The sequence below is a fragment of the Vicugna pacos genome, chromosome 18 (genome assembly GCF_048564905.1).
Source record: "Vicugna pacos chromosome 18, VicPac4, whole genome shotgun sequence".
Lineage (NCBI taxonomy): Eukaryota > Metazoa > Chordata > Mammalia > Artiodactyla > Camelidae > Vicugna > Vicugna pacos.
In genome coordinates, this window is record NC_133004.1 from 39776400 (window position 1) to 39799301 (window position 22902).

Here is a 22902-nt window from a genome sequence, read left to right on the forward strand (position 1 = left end):
AGAAGCAGTCTGGAGAGACCTCTCAGCCAGGCTGCAATCATGGATTCGATCATGGATTTGGAGTACGCTCGCCACAGTGAGGGGAGCACCCGGGCACGGGGTTTTGCAGGGTGGTTCACATCTGTGGCATCATGCCATGGAAGGTCTGTGTGCCCTCTGTGTGGGCAGAGGAGCCACCTCCCATCAGGCCAGGAGTGCCTCAGGGGACAGTTTCTCTGGCTGCAGCCTAGCCCAGCTCTCTCCTTTAGGGGATAGGGTAGAGTGGGCCCCTGAGGCTGGGGCTGGTTCCCATCCTGTGAGGGATGGGGAGTGTCTGCCTTTTACTTTGCTGGGACCTGCCCAAGACCAGTCAGCCAGGGAGGGGTGGTGCTGACCTTGAACCTAGCTTGGTGAGGCCAGAGCCGGAGGAGGATAGGCTTGGAGCTGAGCCCTGGTCACTAGATACAAGACCAACGCTGGGCATCAGAAGGGAGGCGTGCACACATCTGACTCTGTCCGGGGACTGCTGGGGGCTCTGGCAGACCAAGACGAGTGCAGGAGAAGCCATGGCTGTAGGAGCTGTTCCGGTTATTTGGGGATATTAGGCATTTGGGGGGGGGGCTGTCCCTGAGCCCTTGTAGTTGGGGAAGATGTGATGGCCCATCTCGGTGCCCCCTCTCCAATCCTGTCCACTGGATGCCGCTTTTGTGGAGTGTTGGTCGGGTGTGGGGTGATTCTTACACTTTCTCACAAGTAGGCAGCCCCCAGGGGTGGGGCTGTTTCTCTGCGGGCATCTAAGTTGAGACTTCTGTGTCTGTAGCTTGAATTGTGGGGAGTGGTTCCTACCCTGAAAAGGATAGGAGTATTGTTCACGCCAGCCTCTTACGGGCTGACCTGGTGGCCTCAGGGTGTCTGCTCCCCAGCGGACGGGGACTGGGCGCCTCCTATGCCTGGGTCCTGCCCCGCGTGCTTGGTGTGGGGAGGACAGTCAGTCAAAAACAGATACGCAAGGAATTTTCTGGTGGTGGGAACAGTCAGCAGAGTGAGAGAGACAGTTGAAGGGGAACGTGGCTATTTCAGGGAATGGCTACCTGCCCACCTGCTCGAGGAGAGGACTGGTTGGAGGGAGGGAGCTGGTGGCTGTTGGGGAGAGAGGTCACAGTCAGTACACAGCTCCAGGGGTCAACTAAGGAATTGTTCCCTTTCTTTATCTGCCCCCTGTGCCTGCTTGCCATTTGGTTCCTGTTGACATTTAGTTTCCAAGGGAACCCACATTTGAGCCCAGGAACACCCTTGGGGCACTGGTGGCCTTGCATTACCTGATGAGCAAGTGCCCCAGGTCTGGCCTCGGTCTTCTAATGTGCACTTTGGTGTCTCCTGTGGTACGACCACCGCAACGCACCTTCTCTGCCCAGGCTGCTGACCTCTGCTTCTGTCCCCGGCTGGGTACATTTGCCCCATTGAGAGCCTTTGTTCCTCTGGTGGAAGCCACGGTAGGGCCCAAATGGGTTCCGAGGCCAGCCTTCCCCTCTCCACGCCAGCTCACCTCTGGAGCTGGCAGCATGTCCATCTGGCCTGTCCGCTGAGTCCAGACCCCATGCCAGATTCTGAGCACCCAGAAAGCCCCCCCTCAGAGAGGTGCCTGAGGAGAAGCCCAGAGCTCCCTTCCCAGGGGAGGAGGTGCTTTGGAGCCAGACTAGGGATAGGGAGGATTGGGTGGGGAGTGCTGTGGGCAACAGGGTGGGCTGAGGGTGTGGCAGGATCGAGGTCTCCATCAGGAGAACATGGTGTGTTCCAGGTCTTCAGGGAGTGTGGGCCAGAGTCTGGCTAGGGTGCCTGTGGAGCACCAGGCTGAGGAGTGAGGCGCCCCCTGCAGGCCTAGGGAAGGAGTGACAGGGCTGGATAGTCCATTCAGTGAGGCTGCCTGCTGCAGCTCCCGCCCCCCGTGGCTGCTCTCTGTGCTCCCACCCAGGGCAGAGGGGCTGTTTGAGCCTCGGCTGTGGGCACCAGAGAAGGAAGCCATGGCCTGGGACCTCAGCTGCTCCTGAGGAGTGGTCACGGGCCCTGGGGATGCCTTGGTCAGGGAGCAGGCGCAGGGACAGCATTCCTGCTTGCCCACCCCAGCGATGGCGCTGAAGGCACCTAGACAGGCCAGAAGGGGCATGGAAAACAGGCAGCGCCCCACTGGGAGCAAGGTGACCAGGAGCCAAAGCCATGGCCGCTCAGAGGGAGGATTGGGAGCTCCAGCGTTCCCATATCTTGGCTGCGCCTTTCTGGGTTGCCCCTTCTGCTCTCCTTCCTGCGCCTGGCATGGAGAGATGCCCACTCGGAACCCCCCAGCTTCCTGGGGTGGCATTCCACCCTCTTCTCTCCCAAAGCAGCGGTCTTGTGCTCTCCATGCCCTGGGCATGGGCTGCTTGGTGGCTTGTACAGACTCCTGAGGAACTTGGGGCCAGAGCTCCCACAAGCCGGGCATTTTCCAGTTCCTGATCTGGAGCTTAGTTCTGCCGGCCCAGGTTGGCCCTGGCAGCCTCAAGCGGCCAGATTCCCCAGGGAGATCGACAAGTCCCAATGGCCGTTGACAGTCCCCCCTGGACGCAGCCCGGTGGGGTGTGTGGAGGTCACGTGCCGAATGACTCCTTCTAATGTTTCTCCCTTCTCTGCATGTCTGATCTCGCACCCCGTGTAGGCATGACGAGTATTCTGATGTCAGCCATTGGACTCCCCGTGTGTCTTAGCCGCGCACCCCAGCCCGCCAGCCCTCCCGCCTCCTGTCTGGCCTCTAAAAGTCACAGCTCAGTTAAGAGATTGAGGAAAATGTCCATGAAAGGTAGTTTCTGCTCACAAATACCCTCTGGCCTCTGCTAAGCCTCCTCCGAGTCTTCCTCCTCTTACTCTCCTGCACTGATCGCTCTTCTCTGACGCCCATGGCCCTTCACTTGCCAGAGGAGAGGCTCGGTGGCCCTTCCTCTAGCCCTGCAGCGGAGGTGCCCCCAGGAATCTGCTTCCCACTGAGACCCAGAGTACAGTTCTGTCTTCGCGGCACAGTTGGAGTGTGAGGGGCCTGTTCTTGAGGACTCAGCAGCTCTGTAAACACAGATTCAGGGCGAGGCCTGGCTCAGGATGCGGGACATCTCTGTCCCTTCCACTGGGGCCAGCTGTGTGTCTTAGGAAGGGCTAATCTGTGTGGGGCGACTTCAGAGGAGTCCCCCAGTGACCACTGCCCTGCCCATCACATGGCTGGGAAGAAGGGGTTTTACAACCTTCGGAAGGTGCTGTGAGTTCTAACAAGACTCACCTGGAGGGACCTGTGGGTAGTAAGTTCTCAATCTATCATTTCTAAAACTGATGGTGGCTTTGCCTCCATCATTGGGCCGGAGAAACATGACCACCCAGGTGAGCTTCAGGATGGTGTGGTGAGAGGGAACACGGCTCTGGCTCAGCCAGTCCTGGGTTTCTGCCTCGGCTCCTGCGCTTACCAGCTGTGCGATCTCACACAAGCGTCTCCATTCAGGAGCCGAGTGCCTCCTACTCTTGGCAGATTGGTTGTGGGAGGAATGGGAAGTAAATATACACAGGAAGCCTGGCGCATAGTGACAGTGCTTGCTTAGATCTTGCTCAGATCATGTTCACTGCCTGTCTAACCCCCACCCCACATGGTAGGGGGATGGCCCAGGGAGAGGTGGGGCTTAACCTGCCTAGCCCCCACACCACCCTTAGCAGTCGATCCTGACCCCCACTTCATACTCTGCCTTGGAGGTGGAGCAGAGTCTGTGGGCAGGTAGGCCAGCAGCTTCCTGAGGCACTCGGGTTTGCCCCAGGGAAACACGGGCTCTCGGCAGACCCTCTAGCCTATCTGGGCTCAGATGTCCCTTTCATCGGGTTGACGTAACCTGGCTGGCCCCCTTGGAGAAACAAGGCTCTTCAGTTCTGACAGGCTGCCTAGGCGAGGACAGAGGAGAAGAAGGGGATGCCAAGCCGGGCCTCGCCAGAGGGATTTCAGGGTTCAGCTGGAGACTCGCCTGTTGCCACCAGGCTTTTCTAGAAAGCTTCTCCCCTCAATCTGAGTAGAGTCCCAGCTACTGGGATGGCCACCCAGTGCCAGTGGTCCTGGTGTTTTGGTCTGGCTTTCTTCCCAGTGACCAGGGAGTCAGGGTCTTAGAAGTCTGTGTGTATGGATGTGTGTGTGTGCATGTGTGTGTGTATGGGAGTGTGTGGTCCTCCTTTGCCTATAGCTGCCTTTCGGGTCAGAGCAGCGTGTGCCTTTACAGCCGTCACAGCTTTGGTTGGATTAGGTCTCCACTTTTTAGATGAGGGAACTGAGACTCAGAGGTGACTTGACTTGGTCCCAGCCTGAAAGCCAGAATCCAACCTGGCACCACCTGGTCCCAGCCTCTCCGCTCCCCTCTTAACTGTCACCTGGCCTTGTCTGGTCTAGAGCGGGCTCAGCTGTTAAGCCCTCAGGCTTGGAAGTCTTTGCAGCCACAGGCTGATGGCCATGAGCTCGGGCTCACACCAGAGCCCCTCTGGTCTGAGAAGCCAGGACCCAGAGCTCCCCTCAACCTTGAGGCAGGATGAGGAGCCCTGCCAGGGCTGCTTTCCCAGGCTACACCAGCCTCTCTGGCCCCTCCTCTCTGCTCCTGCACTCAGGGCTTTGCTGCCATTCTGATTCTGCTGCTGCCTCTGCCTGGAGCACCCCGGCTGTACCAATTCTGTCTATGTAGGGGAGTCTCTTGTCCTTGGGGTGGGCCTTTTTGGCGCAGGGTGCAGTGTTTATGTAGGTGCAGGGCCTCCCCTCCCAGCTTCACGCATAGGTGTTCACAGAGGAGCGGAGGCTTCGAGAGCAGAGAGCTGTGGGCAGCTTAGGAACTGAGGAGGCTTATCACTGACACCCCACAGTCCAAGGACAGGCCTGAGAAGACTTTTCGGCTTGCGGTGGCCGGGGCAGTGTGGCTGTCACCTGCATTCGGCACGCACACAGATGCCCTCGTGGGACAGTGACGCACTACATGCTAGACTTAGAAAACCTCTCTCTCTTTCAAAATTTTTATTAATTTATTTTTTTCTCTTTTTTTTAACCATTTTTAAAAAATTGAAGTATAGGTGATTTACAATATTACATTAGTTTCAGGTATAGAAAACTTACTTCTCTTACCGAGACACTCTTACAAGAATGATGCAAGCTGAGTAAAATAACACGGCCAGGTCATGCTCCAGAGTATTTGTTTTAGAAGCTGCAGTTTGGCTCTCCTGCATGTCCTCCGAAGCCTGGGTTCGGTTTCCTGAGCGAAGGTGCACAGGGCTGTGGCCGAGGGCCAGTCCATGGCTCCTGAGGGCTGTGACCAGCTGCTGTCTCTGCCCCTCTTCCACCTCCTCCAGGGCTCTTGGGGCCAGGTCCCCAGTGAGTGGCCTGGGAAGGGCTTGGCCAGCAGAGCTCTGGAGTGTTCTGTGCCTGGTCCAATCTCTTCTCTCCTGCACGCTAACCTTCCCCTCTGAGCCCCTAACATTCTTCCTGGCAGCTTGGGCTGCTCCCTTGTCCTTCTTCTCTTGTTTCAGCATCTCCAGTTCCTTCTCCTCGGGACACTGCTTATGTTCTTCTCTTTCCTAGGAGGGCCTCCAAAGCCAGAGCCGGAGCCAGAGCAGGTGATAAAAAAGTATACTGAAGAGCTAAAGACAGCCCCAGATGAGGTACGTGTCAGGGGAGCCATGCTGCTTTTGATTTTGTTTAGAAACAAGGGGTGGCCCCAGATGAGGACACCAGCCTGTCTTCTGCCAGAAGGATGCTTCCTGTGGAGTGTCCAGAGAGCGGTCCTGCCCCCTGGCTGTTGGGAGGGCCAGCCAGGGTTCCTATGATTAACCTGGCCCTCCCGACCCACGTACGGCTTCACCAGGACCCAGACTTCTCTCTGCTGAACCTTGTTTGGGGCCAACGGTGCCACTTCTCACCAATTTGAATGGAGAGTTCTGGGGAATCTGGAGGGGTGGGTTCAAGGTCAGTTGTACCAGGACTCTCTTGCCTCTTTCTCCTGCAAGTCAAGTACGTGGCAAGTACCTGGATGTTTGGACAGAAACCTGAAAGTCATCCTCACATCATCCCCTCCCTGCAGCCCACCCTGTACTCCCCCTTCTTAGCGGTGCTTCTGACTCTCTCTGCTCTTGTGCTCATCCGGCCCAGCGGAGCTCCTTCGCCTCCAGCCGCCTCCCCTCCAAGCTGCCGTCCATACTGCAGACACGTGGCCGTGTTGATTTAGTGCCCCCTGCTCACAGTCCCTCAGCCGGGCCCCTGCTGTGTAAGACAAAGCCCCAGCCCGGAGCGTGGCCGTCAGAACCTCCCAGGACCGGCCCTTTCCCCCTCGTCTCACCTCCCCTACTCTTGTCACCCCCTGTCCTGCGGGGGCCACCGCTCCTCCCAAACAAAATGCTGGTTCATGCTTCGGAATGTTCTCTTCTGTCTACCAGGAATACCGGCTCCTGTGCTCGTGCATCTGACAGGTTCCCTTTTTCCTCATAAAGCCCAGTTTTGAGGGCCTCTCCTGTCCTTTGTCTGGCTGTCCTGCTGCCCTCTTGGCCTGTGCTTCAGTTACTACACTGGCCCTCACACTCAGTGCTGCCTGTGGTCACCTCTGCTACGGCGAGCCCTCTGACGGCACAGGTCCCCTGGCTCAGCTGTGTTCCCGGCCGCTGGAACAAACAGCTGTCAGGTTGACTTTGACTATAATCCAGCATTTCAGCTGTCAAGGGTCTTGTCCTACTCGACTTGCCCCTCGGGATGCAGGGGCTGTGGTGAGCGTGCCCTGTTGGGTCTTTCTCCAGGACTGCATCATCTGTATGGAGAAGCTGTCTGTGGCATCTGGGTACAGTGACGTGACCGACAGCAAGACCATCGGGCCCATGTCTGTGGGCCGCCTTGCCAAGTGCAGCCACGCCTTCCACCTGCTCTGCCTGCTGGCCATGTACTGCACTGGGAACAAGGTACCTGTGGCGCCCCCTCGGGGTTTGGAGTCACTTGCCCACAGCCTATCCCGGTCATGCTGCCCCTGAGTAGGTGTCTGGGCTGCCCTGTGAAGGGCCTCAGGCACACTTAGAGGCAGCCTCAGGATGTCTGTAGCCCTGGCCCCATAGCAGGATGATGGTGGGTGGCAGGTGTTGCCTTTCCTGTGCTGTAGTTCATCTGGAGTGGACAGAGGTTGAGAGGACAGAGAGAACTGAGGCACGTGGTAGACCTTCACGCCCAGCTTGGCCTCTCTCCACAGCATCCGTCATCCGTCATGTGCTGGTCAGGGGCCCAGTGTCCACAGTCCATCAGTCATAGGCTTTCTGTTTGATTTTAAACATGACTCAACTATGCATACTTTTGCTCATAAACCTAATTTTCCTACCTGATGCCAGTCTCCGAGTACCTTGGCCCTTTAATGAAGATGGCATAATGGGTTTCTGGGGTAAAACTTATCTTTCCAAGGAAGCTGTTGGAATCGAGTTTCTGTGCAAGAAGGCTGCCTGGGGAGTCAGACAGGGTGCCCAGGACCTGCTGTGTGACCAGGGGCCAAACCCATTCCCCTGCGGGCCTTTTTCCTGTCTAGACAGCGGGGTGGCTGGGGCTGGGTGCAGTGCAGGGCCCACAGCTCAGTCCATGGTGTTCTACCTTGTCCCAGGATGGAAGCTTACAGTGTCCTTCCTGCAAAACCATCTACGGGGAGAAAACTGGGACCCAGCCCCGGGGGAAGATGGAGGTGTTCACGTTCCAGGTGTCCCTCCCCGGTCACGAGGACTGCGGGACGATACTCATAGTCTACAACATCCCCCACGGCATTCAGGTAAGGGTCCCCTGCACAGGAGGAGCCTCCTCAGATCTTTCTGGAATCAGTTCCTCTCTGGTGTTCTTCTGTCACATCCCCTTCCAGCAGTCTGCCCCCAGGGCACTGTGAGGCTGCCCGAACTGCCAGGTTCCAGGTTGCCAGAAGCCAGGAGGCACTAGTGCTGGGGGCTGGAGCAAACTTTTAGGGTTGGGGAAGCAAAGAGATAGCCCTAGCCCTTTCTTGAACCAGGGAGGGCTTCCTGGAGGCAGAGGCATCTTAGCTGGACTTGTACTGGATGGAAGGCCAACTAGCATATAAGCCAGAGGAAGACGTGTGGAGGAGCTGGCTGGCTGGGGAGCCTGAGAGCAGGAACCTTCCCAGGGGGGCAGAGCACGGTGTGGGGAGGTGCCAGCGGTGAGGACTGACTGCTCTTGAGTCAGACTAGGCTCACTGGCCAGACCTGCTTCGGGTGTGCAGGGCCAGGTCTGGATGTCAGGAACAAGACAGGAACCCAGGCTGCAGGCCCCAGGGTCCCAATGGAGACCCAGATGGGAGCCCTGGCCCTTTAGGTTTTTGCCTTGGACTAGAGGGACCTCAGAGCCTGGATGGGTTAGGAAGATACAGGGCAGTGGGAGCCAGCAGTCTGATGTGATGGCCCTCTGTTTTGTTTAATTATGTGCTTTTCTTTGGTTTCCCTCCAGTTCTTCTTTGTGGCTCAAAGTGAAATTTGGAAACATTCCACACAGCGTTAGAGCCACAGAGTGGGAGGGGGAATTTGGAGTTGTACATGATGTGTGGCCGAGGGCAGGAGCAAGGGCCGTGTGCTGTTCCAGCCCCCACCCTCTGCCCAGCCTGCTGTCACTGTCTCAGGGGTCCTGCTCCAGCCACTTCTGGAATGAGGAGTGGAGGGGTTGTGTGGCCAGGTGAGGGTGTCAAAAAGGTGGGCCCTGCCACCCAGTCCAGACAGCCCAGTGCCCAGAGGATCGCCAGCGAAGTAGGAGCTTCCGTCCCAGCCTTTAACAGGGTCCCAGTCTCATGCGCAGTGGAGAAAATTAACAGGAATGTCTGGTACCAAGCAGAGTAGCTTGGATTCAGGGAGGGTGGTCGTGGGTGGGGGGCCATGTTCCTGGTGGGTCTTTAGAGCCGGGCTGAGACAAGAGTTGATTTGGTCACTTGTGTGCAGAAATAGCCCCCCAGGAAGGCGAAGGGGTGAGGCCGGACTTCTGTGTCCTGAGTACCTGTGCATCTGTGTTCCTCCTGCAGGGCCCCGAACACCCCAACCCTGGAAAGCCGTTCACTGCCAGAGGGTTTCCCCGCCAGTGCTACCTTCCAGACAATGCCCAGGGCCGCAAGGTAAAGGCCCGGCCCCCGTCCCTCTGCGTCTGGGCCCGGCTGCCTGTGTGCAGTGGGCGGCTGGCGAGGGTGCCCAGCCTGGTGACCACATCACCTCTGCTCCTGCTCACATTCTTACTGCGACAGGAGGAGGGGGACCGGGCTCAGGGCCCGACTGGGATGTGGCCGTCCCTTCCCGAGGACCTGGGTGGGTGAGGTGTCCCGGGTGCCAGGGGTAAAGGGAGAGACCACCAGGCTCCACAGGTGCTCCAGTGGGAGGACAGGCATGTGCCTGCAGCCTCGTGCGACGGGATAGGAAGGGACTGGGGCCACCTTACCCTGGGTGACCTGGGTAGTCTCTGGAGCCACCTCTGCACTGAGACCTGAGTTGGGACTTCCCAGCTCCAAGCAGTCTGGGGTAGAGCCTTCCAGGCAGACAGAACAGCCAGTGAGGTGACTTTGGGGCGGAAACAGCTGAGGGTGTGAAGAGGCTGCAGGAGGTGAGGGGTGGGAAGGCGTCTGCCCTCCAGCCTGCGCAGCAGCTGCGGTTTGTCTGAGCGCTCGTTCACGGCCCTCCCCTTCCCCTCGGCCTGCCCCGGGCAGGTCCTGGAGCTGCTGAAGGTGGCCTGGAAGAGGCGGCTTATCTTCACCGTGGGGACGTCCAGCACCACAGGCGAGACGGACACAGTGGTGTGGAACGAAATTCACCATAAGACTGAGATGGACCGCAATGTGACCGGCCACGGCTACCCCGACCCCAACTACCTGCAGAACGTGCTGGCCGAGCTGGCCGCCCAGGGGGTGACCGAGGACTGCCTGGAGCAGCAGTGACCCACGGCCTGGCTGGTCCTATCTCCACCCACCATGCAGAGCCGCCCCTGGGATGGGCAGGTGGGAAGGTGCCTTTCCTCAGAGGCTGGAATGTTTGTAGGGGGCACAGGTGGGGCTCCACTGGAGTCGGGGCTTCTGCCTGCCTGTCCCCCTCCCCGCCCCTCCCGGCCCAGGTTTGCGTGGGAACAGCCGAGGCTGGGATTGTGCTTGTGGGGCTCAGGATGCAGCTACCTCAGTGCTTGGACCGCTCCGTCCATCGTGAGCTGCGTTGGGCCCTCAGTGCCGGGGGCCTGGCAGGGGGTGAGGAGAGACTGCCGCACCCCCAGCCAGGGGCAGGCCTGGGTCTAGGTCAGCTTCTCATACCTCAGATGTTCTGTTTGCAATAAATGCCCTATAGCCAAAGTCTGCAGGCCCTGGCGGGTTTGTCAGTGGAGGGGCTGCATGTGTGTGAGTGAGTGAGTGTGAGAGACAAATCTGATGTGTGAAGGCCAGCACATGTGTCCTGCTGCAACAGAGCAGGGAGGGACCTCACAGGCTGCCCATCCAACCCCCATTTCCTAAATGAAGAAACCGAGGCTCCAGTGAGGCCTGGGAGTCTGTGTCGCTGACCTTAACTGCTCCCCGTGCCCTGCCCCAGTTCTTGCCACCTGCAGTCCAGCTGCTCTGCTGGGTCCCACCCTCCCATGTAGCCCATCTCGTTTACTTTTCCAGGGTTCTGTCTTACTAAGCACTATGGGGCAGGTGCTGCTGTCTCCATTTTACAGATGAGGAAACTGAGGTTGGAGAGTACAGTGACTTAGTGGTAGAGCCAGGGCTGGGATCCAGGCCAAATTAGTCTGATGCCATCCTCAAAGTTCTAATTCTTCCCCACCTTCTTAGAAGGAGGATCCAATATTCCAAGGCCTGCTGTCTGCCTGGAGGGAGTGGTTGTGGCCTGGGGCTGAAAAGATACTCAGGGTTGAGCAATGGATGCAGGGTAGAGGGTTTTGCCTTCATAAACCCTTTTCTCCATAGAAAAAAAATAAATTATATTTTACAATGTGTTGCTACAAAGTATACTAGAGCATTTTCCTCTAGAATTTCCTCTTCTTTCTTTTTCCTTCTGATTTTAAAAGAAATTAAGGCATTTTTGTGGGCACCATGCCCACTTGCCTCATGGAGAAGCTGGTCTGGGGAGGACCAGAATGCGCTGAAAGAGAAGCCAGACCCCAACCCTGTTTGACTCCGTAGGGAGACTCACTTCACTGGCTCACAGGACACAGGAGCTGAGTGGACACCTGAGTCCCCCCCGCCCCCAGCTTCCGCCATGACAGCACAGAGTCAGAATGGGAAAAAATGTTTGCAAATGCTATACCTGGTAGGGGTCGGATATCTAGAATAGATCAAGAACTCGTACAACCCAACGAGAAACAACAAATCCCAAATTTTTAAAAAATGGATAAAGGACTTGAATAGACATTTATCTGTGAAAGATATGCAGATGGCTGACAAGCATATGAAAAATGCTCAACGTCATTGGGGAAATGCATATCAAAACCACAAGGTGATACCACTTCGTACCCATTAGGGTGGTTATTATTAAAAAAAAAAAGGAAGTAAATATTGGTGAGAATGTGGAGAAATTGGAACCCTCGTCCACTGCCAGTGGGAATGTAAAATGCAGCCACTCTGGAAAACAGTTGGGCAGTGCCTCAAAAAGTAGTTACCATATGAGTCAGCAAATAAACTCCTAGATAAATAGCCAAGAATTGAAAACGCAAAAATGTGTATATGAGTGTTCATGGTAACACTCATAATAGCCAAAAAGTGGGAACAACCCAAATATCCATCAGCTAAATGGATATACAAACTATGATCTGTTTATACAATGGAATGCTCTTCAGCCAGAAAAAATGAAGTATTAACACATACAATGTAGGTGAGCCTTGAAAACATTATGCCAAGTGAAAGAAACCAGACAGAAAAGGACACATATTGTGTGATTCCATTTATATGAATGTCCAGAAGAGGCAAATCCATAGAGACAGAAAGTACATTAGTGGTTGCTAGAGGGAGGGGGAGTTACTGTTTTAATGGGTACAGTTCCTTTGGGAGTGATGAAAAGGTTCTGGGATCAGTGATTTATGACCAGTGAAATTTAAGAGGAAGTCTACAGGGGCTTCTAGGAAAGCTCATGTTTTTCTGATAAAAGAGACAGATTGGGTAACACCTCCTTGCCCATCCCTTCTTCCTACCTTGATTGAGAACATGATGCCTGGAGCCACAGCAGCCATCTTGATATAAAGACAAAAAGGCCAAGAGAATCTCAGAGACATTGACCCTACTTGACCAAGCCCATGCCAGCAGCCATTCTCCTCCAGAATTCTTACAAATAAAAATAAAACCCTCCTTGTTTAAGAAAAACCCACTGAACTGTACATTAATGGTATGTGTAAGTATTATATCTTAATAAAAATACCGTGAGAACTCATGAGAGTAATATAAGTAGGGGACCTGTCAGCTGTCAAGGGCTCTACAATCCTTTATCTGACTCCATGTTATTCCTTTGGATAAAGGAACTGAGGAGTGAGGGAGGATGTGGCCTTGTGGAGGGAAGGCAGGGCGGCGGGGGGGGGGGGGGGCGGTGCTGTGATGGGGCTGGAGCCTGACAAATTGGAGCCACCCTCTTCCCTCCCTGGGTAGGAACAACAGAAGGCCAGAGGGAGGCTCCTGGCACCTGCAGTGCAGGAATCTCTGGCATGTGGCCCTGAGCCCATGTTTCCAAAGGTCACCTTCCCCCTAGGGCTGGGAGGCTGGGTGGGGTGCAAATTCAGACATGGGACTCAGGGGTGACCTGGCCGGCATTTGAGAGTTCAGGGGCCTCTCTTCCCTCAGCTCTGGCGGTGGAACGGACACTGGCCTGCCCACACCAGAGCCCTGCCCATCTCCCTCCCAGTGGTGGGCTGGGCTTGAGGGGGAGGGTACACTTACATTTTCAGGTCTTTCAAGCCCTTGGCCTGTTGGGCAGCCTGACTAACCAGCTCCTCCAGGCCCAGGGTGTTGGGGAAAGGGGTGTGGCCGGAGGCAGCCAGGCCAGCCCCAGGCTGTGGATGTGGATGTGGAAGAGGCCCTGTGCTCAGCAGGCCGGAGGCTGTCATGGGCCTCCCCTGGCTGCTGCTGCTCGTGGTGCTGGTCTGGGTCCAGCCCTGCCGGGGTCTGGGTAAGTGAGGGTCCCGGGAAGGGTGCGCCTGGCCAGGCCCCCGGGGCTGGGGCACCTGCTGGAGTGATTGGACGTGGGAACCCACCCCCTCTAATTGGGAGAGGCAGCCCCAGGGGCAGCAGGTCCTGGACCCTCACGCCTGTCTCCACGGCCACAGAGCTCATCCCCTACACGCCGCAGATAACAGCCTGGGACCTGGAAGGGAAGGTCACAGCCACCACGTTCTCCCTGGAGCAGCCGCGCTGTGTCCTGGACGGGCACGCCAGTGCTGCCAACACCGTCTGGCTGGTGGTGGCCTTCAGTAACGGTGTGTCCTGGTGCAGGTCTGGGGTCCAGGGTGGAGGTGGGGAGAGCTGCGGGGTCCTGGGAGCCCCTCACAATGGAGTATGGCTTGGGAGTTTGAGCTTTATCCTAAAGGGGCTCTGAGAGGTGACAAATTCTGATTTGGGTCTGGAGGGGCGCTCTGGGCCCTGAAGCATGGAGGCGCAGGGCTGGAGGCATTGGACCCAGTCAGGGGCTACAGTGAGGAAGGTCCGGTCTTCACCTATCTTCCGGCCCCATCTGTCTGACTCTCCCTCCTGCAGCCTCCAGGGACTTCCAGAACCCGCAGACACTGGCTGAGATCCCAGCCTCCCCAAGGCTGCTGACCGATGGCCACTATATGACACTGCCCCTGACCCTGGACCAGCTGCCCTGTGAGGACCCAGTGGGTGGCAGCAGGAGAGCCCCTGTGCTTAGGGTGGGCAATGACACCAGCTGCCTTGCTGACTTTCACCAGCCACCCTACTGCAACGCCCCCCTCCCCAGCCCTGGACCTTACAGGTGGGTCGCCGGACCTGGACCCTGGAAGGGGGCTGTGCTGGGAGAGGAGGGGTTTCAGGGACCAGGGCTTCCCCTAGGCCTCTGTCCTGGTCCTGCCCCTTCCTGTCTGCTGGTTGAGCAAGCCCCTCTCCTTCACAAGCCTTGGTTTCTTCCTCTGTTGGGTAGGAGCAGCTAGGGCTCAGGCAGAATGAGGCCTCTCCAGGAGGCCCACAAGGAGGAGGTGGGCATCACAGAACCAGTGGGGGTGGGGGTGGGGTGAGGTGGGGTCCACAGACACCAGAGCAGGGGCGAAGGAAGCTGCAGTAATGGCCCCACCCACAGTTAGATCTGGCAGGAAACTAAGCCTGGGGCTGAGTTCTGGGCCAGTCAGTGGGTTTCAGGCAGGGAAGCAGGAGAGAAGACTGCCATCCACTTTTACAGGTGGAGAAGCAGGCATTCAGAACACGTGGCTTGTCCAGGTCAGGGGTGGAGCTGGGGTGAGAAAGCAGGTGTCCAGATGAGGGCTGCCCTGCCCGGGACAAAGCCAGGGATGTCCTCAGGGAGACCAAGTCTGTGGCTGGGGAACCCAAACCGGCAGGCGGTACAGGGAAGGTGGGAGGAGGTGTAGCCTCCATCCCCCACCTCCTTCTACCCTCTCACCCAGCCCGGCCAGGTCCACCCTCCCCGTGGCCACTCCCTGGCTCCAGTTACACCCCCTGCCTCACCCCCAGCAGCCACCAGGGCCAGCTTCCCTCAGTGCCAGCCTGCCTAGGTCCCTCGCTGCTCAGAAACCTTCCAGAGCCCCCACCTGAGCTCCACATGGCCCTCCGAGCTCAGCCTGCCCTGTCCCATGATCCTGGGCTCCGCGCGCACGCTGACCACACCCCTCCCTCCCTGGCCTTTGCCTGGGGTGCCCACCCCTACAGGGGGCCCTCTGTGGCCTCATGGACTCCACAGAGCCAGCAGTTCTCCTCTGGGAAGCCAGGGGCCCCCAGCCCCATGCACCCTGCTGACCCACCCTGTACGTGACATTTAGTTACCAGGCACCCCCTCAACTAGAAAGAGTGTCTGGAGAGCACTGGTTCAGATAGTCTGGGGCTGCTGGCAGAGGGCACTGTGGCCGGAGAGGTCTCAGAGGGTTCTTAGAGTGGGGCCAGGCCGTGGCTGGGCCTGATGTGTCTGCCCCCATACACAGAAAGGCCACAGCCTGGCCCCCAGGAGCTGCCTGGGGCCTGGCTGAGGTGGTGCCCTGCCCAGGGTAGTTAAGGCTCTGAGTCTCACTCCTCCTCCTCTCCCCAGGGTGAAGTTCCTCCTGCTGGACCCCAGGGGCTCACCCCAGGCCGAGACAAGGTGGTCCGACCCCATCGCTCTCCACCAAGGTAGTGCTGGGGGAGGGGCGCTCTGGGTCCAGTCTGCCCCCGTGGACTGGTTGCTCTCTGCACCATGGTCGCACCTAGCTGGCCCCTCCTCCTGCTGCCATGGGACTGGGGGCCCAGAGGCAGGGTCCATGTCCAGCACTCCCACCTCTTAAATAGAACCTTGTGCTGGAGGGTGAGGCCCTAGGTCAGCCCCATCGGCAGAGACACCAGCTCTGTCCACCTCGAAATGTTTGCCAACCCTTGGGTGCCCAGGCCCCAGCCCAGTCATGGACAGAAACAGTCTTTCCCTCCTTCAGGGAGCCAACCCCATGCCCAACACTACCGGGTAGAGGAGAAGGATCAGGGCAAGAAGGAGGCCGGAGGCGGTCAGGACCTTGGGTCCTGGGAGGCCTCCCTCAGCAGGGCCCTAAGAGGCCGGTGATTCACTAGGCCGAGGAAACTGCATGTCAAAGGCCAGAGTTTTCCATGTAGGGGGTGCCTGGGAGACAGGCTGCGGAGACCAGGGGTGGTGGTGATGGTGGTGGGTCTTGTCATGTGAAGGCCTTGAATGCCAGGCTCTAGGTAGCAGGACAGCCACATGTCAGTCCTGAGCTCTGGGCAGGGCAGTGGGTGGGCACATTGGTGGGAACAGCCCAGCAAATGAGGCTAGGGCAGAGGCTGGAGCAATGGGTGGTCCAGGCTGGCAGAGCACAGATGCCCAGCTGAGAGGGACAGTTGGGTGAGTTAAAGAGGCTGGCTGGCGATGGGAGGCAGTCAACCTTAGGTGTGAGCATGGTGGGGAGGTGACTGCCCTGGGATCCAGGGGCAGTCTCTGAGAGCCACTTCGTGTGCAGGGAAGTCCCCAGGCTCCATTGATACTTGGCCAGGGCGGCGAAGCGGTGACATGATCATCATAACCTCCATCCTCTCTTCTCTGGCCGGCCTCCTGCTCCTGGCCTTCCTGGCTGCCTCCACCACGCGCTTGTGAGTGGTGACACCCACAAGGGCCCCCCTCCCACCCAGAGCCCCTTCCCTCTCACTGGCCCCAGCACCTGGAAGCCCCCCATGAGCCCTGTGGTTTTAAGTTGGGCGGTGCTCCTTCCAGGGATGTGCAGGGAATTTCTACCCTAAGAATCTCTCAACTGGGAGGCCAGGGAGGTGGTCCAGCAGCTCCTCTGATGACAGGATCAGAGAAGGGGCCACCTGGCACTATTCAGACCCTTCTCCTCCTGGGCCTTGTTTTCTTTCCGATGAGCCCTCTGTCATTTCAGTGAACTGACACCCAGGTAGTCAGGGTGGCCACCTGGAGGAGGCAGGTCTCCAGCTGGCTCTACAAGGGAAGAAAGGGAGATCAGAGGCTGCAAGAGGAGGACTCTGGGAGTGGGGAAGGCGATGCTCAGCAGCCTGCTTCACTGGACAGGGACCCAGCACCTCTTCCTCTCCCTGTCCAGCTCCAGCCTGTGGTGGCCGGAGGAGGCCCCGGAGCAGCTGCGCATCGGCTCCTTCATGGGGAAGCGCTACATAACCCACCACATCCCACCCAGCGAGGCTGCCACCCTGCCCGTGGGCTGTGAGCCTGGTCTGGAACCCCTGCCCAGCCTCAGCCCCTAGCCTGGCCCATGTGGCTGGGGCTGGGGCAGCGGGGACATGGCAGGGACCAGCACACAGTGCAGGTCCGCAGGCCCTGCAACCCATGCTCCCTCTTCCATCCTGCTTCCCTACCCTGCCTGAAACCCGACCACTAACAGCCCTGCCTTTGGCTTTCCCATTTCCCGCTTCTCCAGCCAATGAGGTTGTATTTAAGGGAGGGCTGTGGTCAGGCTGGGCATCCAGCCCCCTCCTCCACTCCTGTCTGCCTCCTACAAGTGAATGAGTGATTGAGACAAGGTGATGTGGAGAGACACGTGGAGAGACCCCCAGCTGGAGGCCTGCAGGGGGCCTTGCTCTGCCCTGTGCAGGGGGCTGGGCTGGGCCCATCATGGTCTCCCTCTGTCCCTCTGTCCCACCCACCACTCACTCTCACTCCAAACATTTACTGAGCACCTGCTGCATGCCACGCAGTGTTAGACTGGGGCCCTCGCGGTCCTGATCTTAGGGAGCCGGCTCACTGCTCTGCGCCTCCTGTGACCACGTATCCTGATGTGAGCTGTTACTGTTGGGGGGCTGTCACTCCCTCAGACTGTCAGATACCTTCGGGCTCTCACTCCTCAGACGAGCACTCCAATGGGCTCTTGCGGGTCCACGATCACCCAGGAGGACAGGCTTCAGACTCTCCCGCGTCTATCCATCCGCCCGCAAGGCCGGTGGTTTCCTTATGGCCACAAGAGGGCGCCAGTGTACCTCAGCCGCAGGGTCCCGCGCGTGCGCACTCCTATGCGCGGCAGCACGTCCCGCGGGATGTTCAGGAGCCGCAGCCGCTCAGCTGGACTTCAGGACTCCAGGTCTCACCTCGACCTAGCCAGAGAGGTGAGCAGTCACGCTCTCGCTTAAGGATTTATGGTGTGTCGTCCAATCCGCACAGCTGCCACCGTTGTCTAGATGGAAAAACAGGCACAGTGACCTGCCCGTCGCGCTCTGTCCACTGTCACCCCACCCCGTGTCCCCCCGGCCGCTCCCGGGCCCTCTAGTCTGACTGCGGCTTCCAGCGTGCAGGCGCCCCCGGAGAAGGGCAGCTGGCGGCGGTGGTCAGCGTGGGGTCCCTGCTCTCTGGAGATGAATAAATACGGTCTGGTTCCTCCATCCCAGTGGTGTTCAGCGCTGGTTCTGGGAGAGGAGCATTTACATGCGAAACCCAGCCTGGCCTGTCCAGCCTGCCCCTGACATCAGACCCGGGGCTGCCCTGAGCTTGTCCCCTAGATAGCTAGCCTTAACTGTACGTTTGGGGTGACCCCGTCTCCGGATGGCCTCAGGGAAGCCCACCCCTGTGTTGCTGGGCCAGGAAGCCCCCCACTAACGCAGGTGGACTTAGCAGTGCTTCCTCCCAGGCAAACACTTCAAAGGGATCTGCTTTCAAAAGCCATGCACCTCTGGTCCCTGGTGGTCTTTCTCCCATCCTGCCTGCACCTCAGCCAGCCACAAGACCCCCTCCAGGTGTAGACAGAGCAGGTTCAGATGCAGTCAGGAGCTCAGGCCCTGGTGCCCTGGGTGACACCTGGCCATGGGAACCAGCCTTTGGGCAGCCACTTTTGAAAATCTGCTAGTGTAGAGCCCAGGTCCTCTTGGATTCTTAAAATTGGAGGAAGGTTAAACGCTGGCTGCCACCGGCAGCCCTCCCATGACGACCTGCCCAGACCTGGCTCCGACACCAGACAGGAGAGCCCTCAAGGCCCAGGATGTGGTGGGGTGGTAGAGGGGTCCACTGGCATTCCCTGAGTGAAAAGATGAATGAACCTGCCCAACGCTGAAGGATCAGCAGGGAGCAGGAATTGCCCCAGGCTCTGGGGTGTCCCTGTGGTCCTTTTGTGGCTTGTTCTTAGTACCAGAATCTGTGCCAGTCCCAGGACCTGTGATGTCCTGTGTATGCCCAGGGCTGCCCCTCACTTCTGAACAGCATCTTGGAGCCCTCTGAGGAGCTACCCTCACCCCATCAGGGCCACCTGGGGCTTGACTGTGGTGACAGGCTCTGAACAGACACTGCAACATGGTGGTTGAAAACTGGACAAGGGAGCCCAAGGGAGACAAGTGATTCCATCTGAGGGTCAAGGCGACTTCCTAGGGGTGAGGTGACTCTAGAGGCACATGTAAATTAGTCAAGTAGAAAGGAAAGAAGGAAGGAGGAAGAGAGGGTGCGACTCGGGGAGATCAGGTGTAAATAGTGTTGCCCTGCGTGGCGAGGATAGTGCCTGGGGGCCCTGGCAGCAGGGACTGGGGGCTGGGAGTCCAGTGAGAGGGAGGCTGGCCTGGACTTCCAGGCAGGTAGAATCAGCCCTGAACCAGGGCAGATGAAGCAGGTTGGAGAGGAAGAGGTGGATCCTAGAAATATTCGGGCGGTGGCTGGAGGAATCAGGGAATTCTTAGATGTGGGAGATAAGCCAGAAGGCAAGGTCCTGCACAGGTTTCTGATGTGAGGATGGATTTGAATGCAAAGTGGGGCCCTCGATTTTCTGAAAGTGGAGATCAGAAAGCAGATCTTCAGAAAAGGGAGTTCTGGGGCCATCATCTTAGCAGCTTGGTGAGTCCATGAGAGCACTAACAAATTGTTAATATTTTACAAAGATGGAAGCCAATGCTGGTCAGCGGGAGGCGACCCTGTGAGCCTCCCTAGCTGCAGATGTTCTGCTCCAGGGCTGTGCTAGCAAGCATGCCCGGGCTGCACAGAAGCCACACAGAGAAGGGGCGGGGGGACCAGTCATCGCCCAGCACAGGCACCATCACGCTGGGCCCCAGGGAGCCGTGCCCGGGCCTTCTGCCTCAGAGTCACGCTCGAGAGGGTCATCAGCCAGACCTCAGCCCTGCAAGGGCCAGCTCATGACAGCCTTGAGCAAAGTGCACAGAGAGAACTACATTGTGGCAAATTTCATTCAATGATGTTTTAAATTTTCTCCAGGACCATATTTGGGGAAGTGCCTCCAAAGCCATTGGCCTGTAACATCACGGCTCAGTGGTTAAAAACAAGTTCATTGTTGAAAAGAAAAAACAGCAGTGATCATGGGTGTGATGACTAGCCTGCGACTCATCAAGCCAGAAGTCAAAGGAATCAGGAGGGCAGCAGGTGGGAACCAGGCAGCCGGGCACCACCCTCCCTCCTTCTCACCCTCCGGGTTCACTCTGTTCCTCTGATCCATCTCACTCCACCATCTCTGCAACCCCCAGGCCAGCCACCCTGGTTTCTTGCTAGTGTCTCAGCAGCCCCTTTGCTGGTCTCCCCACACCAGTGTTCCTGATCCCCACCCTGCTTCTCGCAGCGTCGATTATACACCTAATGGTGTCACACCCTTACTCGCAACTCTCAGACTTTCTTCTGCAAGAAAAGGGTCCAGGTTCACCATCTTAGTTGTGAGGCCCCACGATCCATCCCTTGCTCCCTGTATTCATGCCACATGTGCCCTCCCTTAGCCCCTCCTGCCACAGGGCCTTTGCACTTGCTTTCCCTTCAATGTAGAACATTCCTCCACGTCACTCCCCTTCCCCTAGACCAGTCCTCAGCTCCACTTTCACTGCTTCAAGGAAGCCCTTCCTGATCCCTCAGCTCTCCTAGAGCCATGTTCTTTTCCTTCTCAGCACATTTTCTTTCTGTTTTGTAATTAGACATTTGAAACAATGAGCTTTCGCTTCACCTCCATTAAACTGTGAACTCCAGGAAGGCAGGGACCACATCTGGTTTGCTCACCAGGGTGCGCTAGAGCTAGCACAGAGCCCGGCCCCCAGTAGGTGCTTAATTAATATTCATTGACTGAATGCTTTTTAAACAGCAAATACATCTTCACACTGGCCAGAATGGGCTGGCCAGGGCACCTGCTTCTTTGCCTGGTGTGGGTGCATGACGGGTGGGCATCTTGGCTGCACGGGAGCCTGGCAAGTCCCACCCTCTGGCTGCCACAGTGGGAGGTGCAGACTTGGGCCCCCACCATAGGTGGGGCTCCTGGATGGGGGGAGGGGGCCAAGTCCATGGCAGGAAGAGACACCCTTTTGTGCTTCTCACAAAGACATCACGTGGCAAGTGCTGGCAGGGGGAACACAGCAGTAGGAGAGTGATGTCCCAGACATGAGACAGGTGTTGCAGGAGCTGGGCAGTCAGAATGGCAACCATCTGTCACCCCCCAGGAAGGTGGCCGGTCCGCAGGCCCTGAGGGAGCACCAAGAGCTCATGCTTGGTGTTAAGCTCACAGAAATGAAAGAATTTCATTACCTGCTGGGAGTTCTTCAGAGCCTTGCTGGGGTTGTGACTATCTGCCTTCTAGAAGGGGCCCCAGGACCAGTGCCACAGCCTTTGGGACTGTTCACTGCTGCCACCTCAGAGCCCCCCATCCTCCCAGGATGGCGACTCAAGAACCCCCAGCAAAACTCGGCCCCTCCTACTGTCCCTAGGAGGAAGCTGGAGGGCAGAGAGGGCACATCCACCTCCTGGCCAGCCCAGCCCACTGCCTCCCAGCCTGGAGCCCCTCCTGTCCCCACCCACAGCAGTCAGGGGAGCCTGTGGCGGAGGGCAGGGCCAGCACCACCTTCTCGGGAGGGGCTGGCATGAAACAGGAGCAGAGAGACAGGCCACACCTCCCTGCTCATTCTGCAGCCCGGCCACCCCACCCAGTCCCTTGGTGGGTGGGGGAGGGGAGGAGCGGTTTGGGGATGGGGGAGGGAGGGAGGGGGCAGTTGCTGGGCACCTACTCCTGGGCAGGACAGCAGACTTAAGGACCCAGCCCAGAGACCCTACAGGCCATGCAGAGGGCTCAGATCCAGTCCCTGTCCTTAGAGACTGTCCCACTCACTGAGGGGAGAAGGGGAGGCACACAGACTGTTACAGACTGAACTGTGTTCCTCAAAATTCTTATGTTGAAGCCCTACCTAACCCCCAGTGCCGCAGATGTGGCTGTATTGGGAGTTAGGGTCTTTAAAGAAGCAATTAAGATAAGAGGTGATTAGGCAAATACTTCAGGGTAAGCTGTAATCCAATCGGACTGGTGTCCTTACAGGAAGAGATAAGGATACAGAGACACCAGGGATGCGGCAGAGGGAAGACCAAAGGAAGAGGGAGCGAGAGGGCGGCTGTCTGCCAGCCTAGGAGAGAGGCCTCCGAAGAAGTCAGCCCTGCTGACGTGGTCTTGGTTTTCCAGCCTCCAGAACCGTGAAAACATAAACGTCTGTTGTTTAAGTAGCCTGGTCGGTGCCATTTGGCTCAGGCGGCTGGGCTGCGGGGGACTAACCCCCCACCGTCACGGCGCGGCGTCGGTGTCCGGGTGCTGAGAAGTAGTGGGGGAGGAGCGCGCAGGGCAGGGGCCAGTGACGAGTGCGAGGGGCACAGCAGGAACAGAGTGTGCAGAGGCTTGGAGGCAGGAAGGGCCTGGCTCACACTGGCCCCTCGAGCCAGCTTTCTGGGCCGCCTTCTCCCCACCCTGCTGAGAAGCCAGAGACCACTGTAGCCGCGTCCTGGCCCTCCCCTTTTGACCACCCCTGCCACTGGTCCCAGCCTGGACAACCCCTGACTCCTAGGGGCAGGAGCCCAGGGTTTCCCCTTTATGCTTCATTTGCTGAGGGAGTCCTGCCAGGCAGCCCTGCCCACCTTCCCTGGCCTCGGTCGGTCTCCCCCTGTAAGATGAGTGACGATTTCTAAGCTCCCTGACCCGGACACACTCTGGTCCCCTCCTCCCCGAAACCCCACTCCCTAGGGGTGACGCAGGATGGAGTTATCCACAGGAAAGAATGTGTTGCCCTTGACAACCATTCTTCTCCCTGACTTCTCCCCATAAGGGACAGAGAGGAATGTCCCATTAATCATCCTGGCCTCTCCCTCCCTATCTCCAGCTCCCCTCTCTCTGCTCCCCAGTGGCAATGGCCCGCTGGGTTTTGTGGAGGATGGTGCAAAGCATCCTCCATGAGGGTTTCATGAAAGCTCCTGGCTCAGATTTGCCCTCCGATCCCTGTCCTTTTGGAGCCCTGACTCCAGGGGGCC

At 57.9% G+C, this 22902-nt stretch overlaps 2 protein-coding genes across 7 annotated transcripts in view; both read left to right on the forward strand.

Annotated features, from left to right (window-relative positions):
• Positions 1 to 10340, forward strand: part of DTX2 (deltex E3 ubiquitin ligase 2) — a 33413-nt gene extending 23073 nt beyond the window's left edge. For 5 of the 6 annotated variants that reach the window (XM_015236981.3, XM_015236982.3, XM_072943137.1 and 2 more), the window contains 6 exons: positions 2669 to 2809; positions 5588 to 5667; positions 6793 to 6951; positions 7632 to 7793; positions 9039 to 9128; positions 9711 to 10340. In XM_015236981.3, the coding sequence (XP_015092467.1) occupies positions 2669 to 2809; positions 5588 to 5667; positions 6793 to 6951; positions 7632 to 7793; positions 9039 to 9128; positions 9711 to 9938 (860 nt within the window). In that variant the 3' untranslated portion in view covers positions 9939 to 10340. The remainder of the gene's footprint in view (positions 1 to 2668; positions 2810 to 5587; positions 5668 to 6792; positions 6952 to 7631; positions 7794 to 9038; positions 9129 to 9710) is intronic. The other variant, XM_072943136.1, reaches the window with a different exon arrangement.
• Positions 10341 to 12868: 2528 nt separating this feature from the next.
• Positions 12869 to 18036, forward strand: UPK3B (uroplakin 3B). The gene is made up of 6 exons (XM_006201462.4): positions 12869 to 13137; positions 13295 to 13444; positions 13722 to 13959; positions 15238 to 15317; positions 16151 to 16280; positions 16748 to 18036. The coding sequence occupies exons 1-6, from the start codon at positions 13074 to 13076 to the stop codon at positions 16905 to 16907; spliced, it is 822 nt and encodes a 273-aa protein (XP_006201524.1). The 5' UTR covers positions 12869 to 13073; the 3' UTR covers positions 16908 to 18036.
• Positions 18037 to 22902: the final 4866 nt, after the last annotated feature.

Coding starts and splice junctions, on each gene's coding strand:
- UPK3B (XM_006201462.4), top strand. CDS start 13,074: ATGGGCCTCCCCTGGCTGCTGCTGCTCGTGGTGCTGGTCTGGGTCCAG. Junction 13,960..15,237: donor CCCAGCCCTGGACCTTACAG/GTGGGTCGCCGG, acceptor TCCTCTCCCCAG/GGTGAAGTTCCTCCTGCTGG. Junction 16,281..16,747: donor GCTGCCTCCACCACGCGCTT/GTGAGTGGTGAC, acceptor CTCCCTGTCCAG/CTCCAGCCTGTGGTGGCCGG.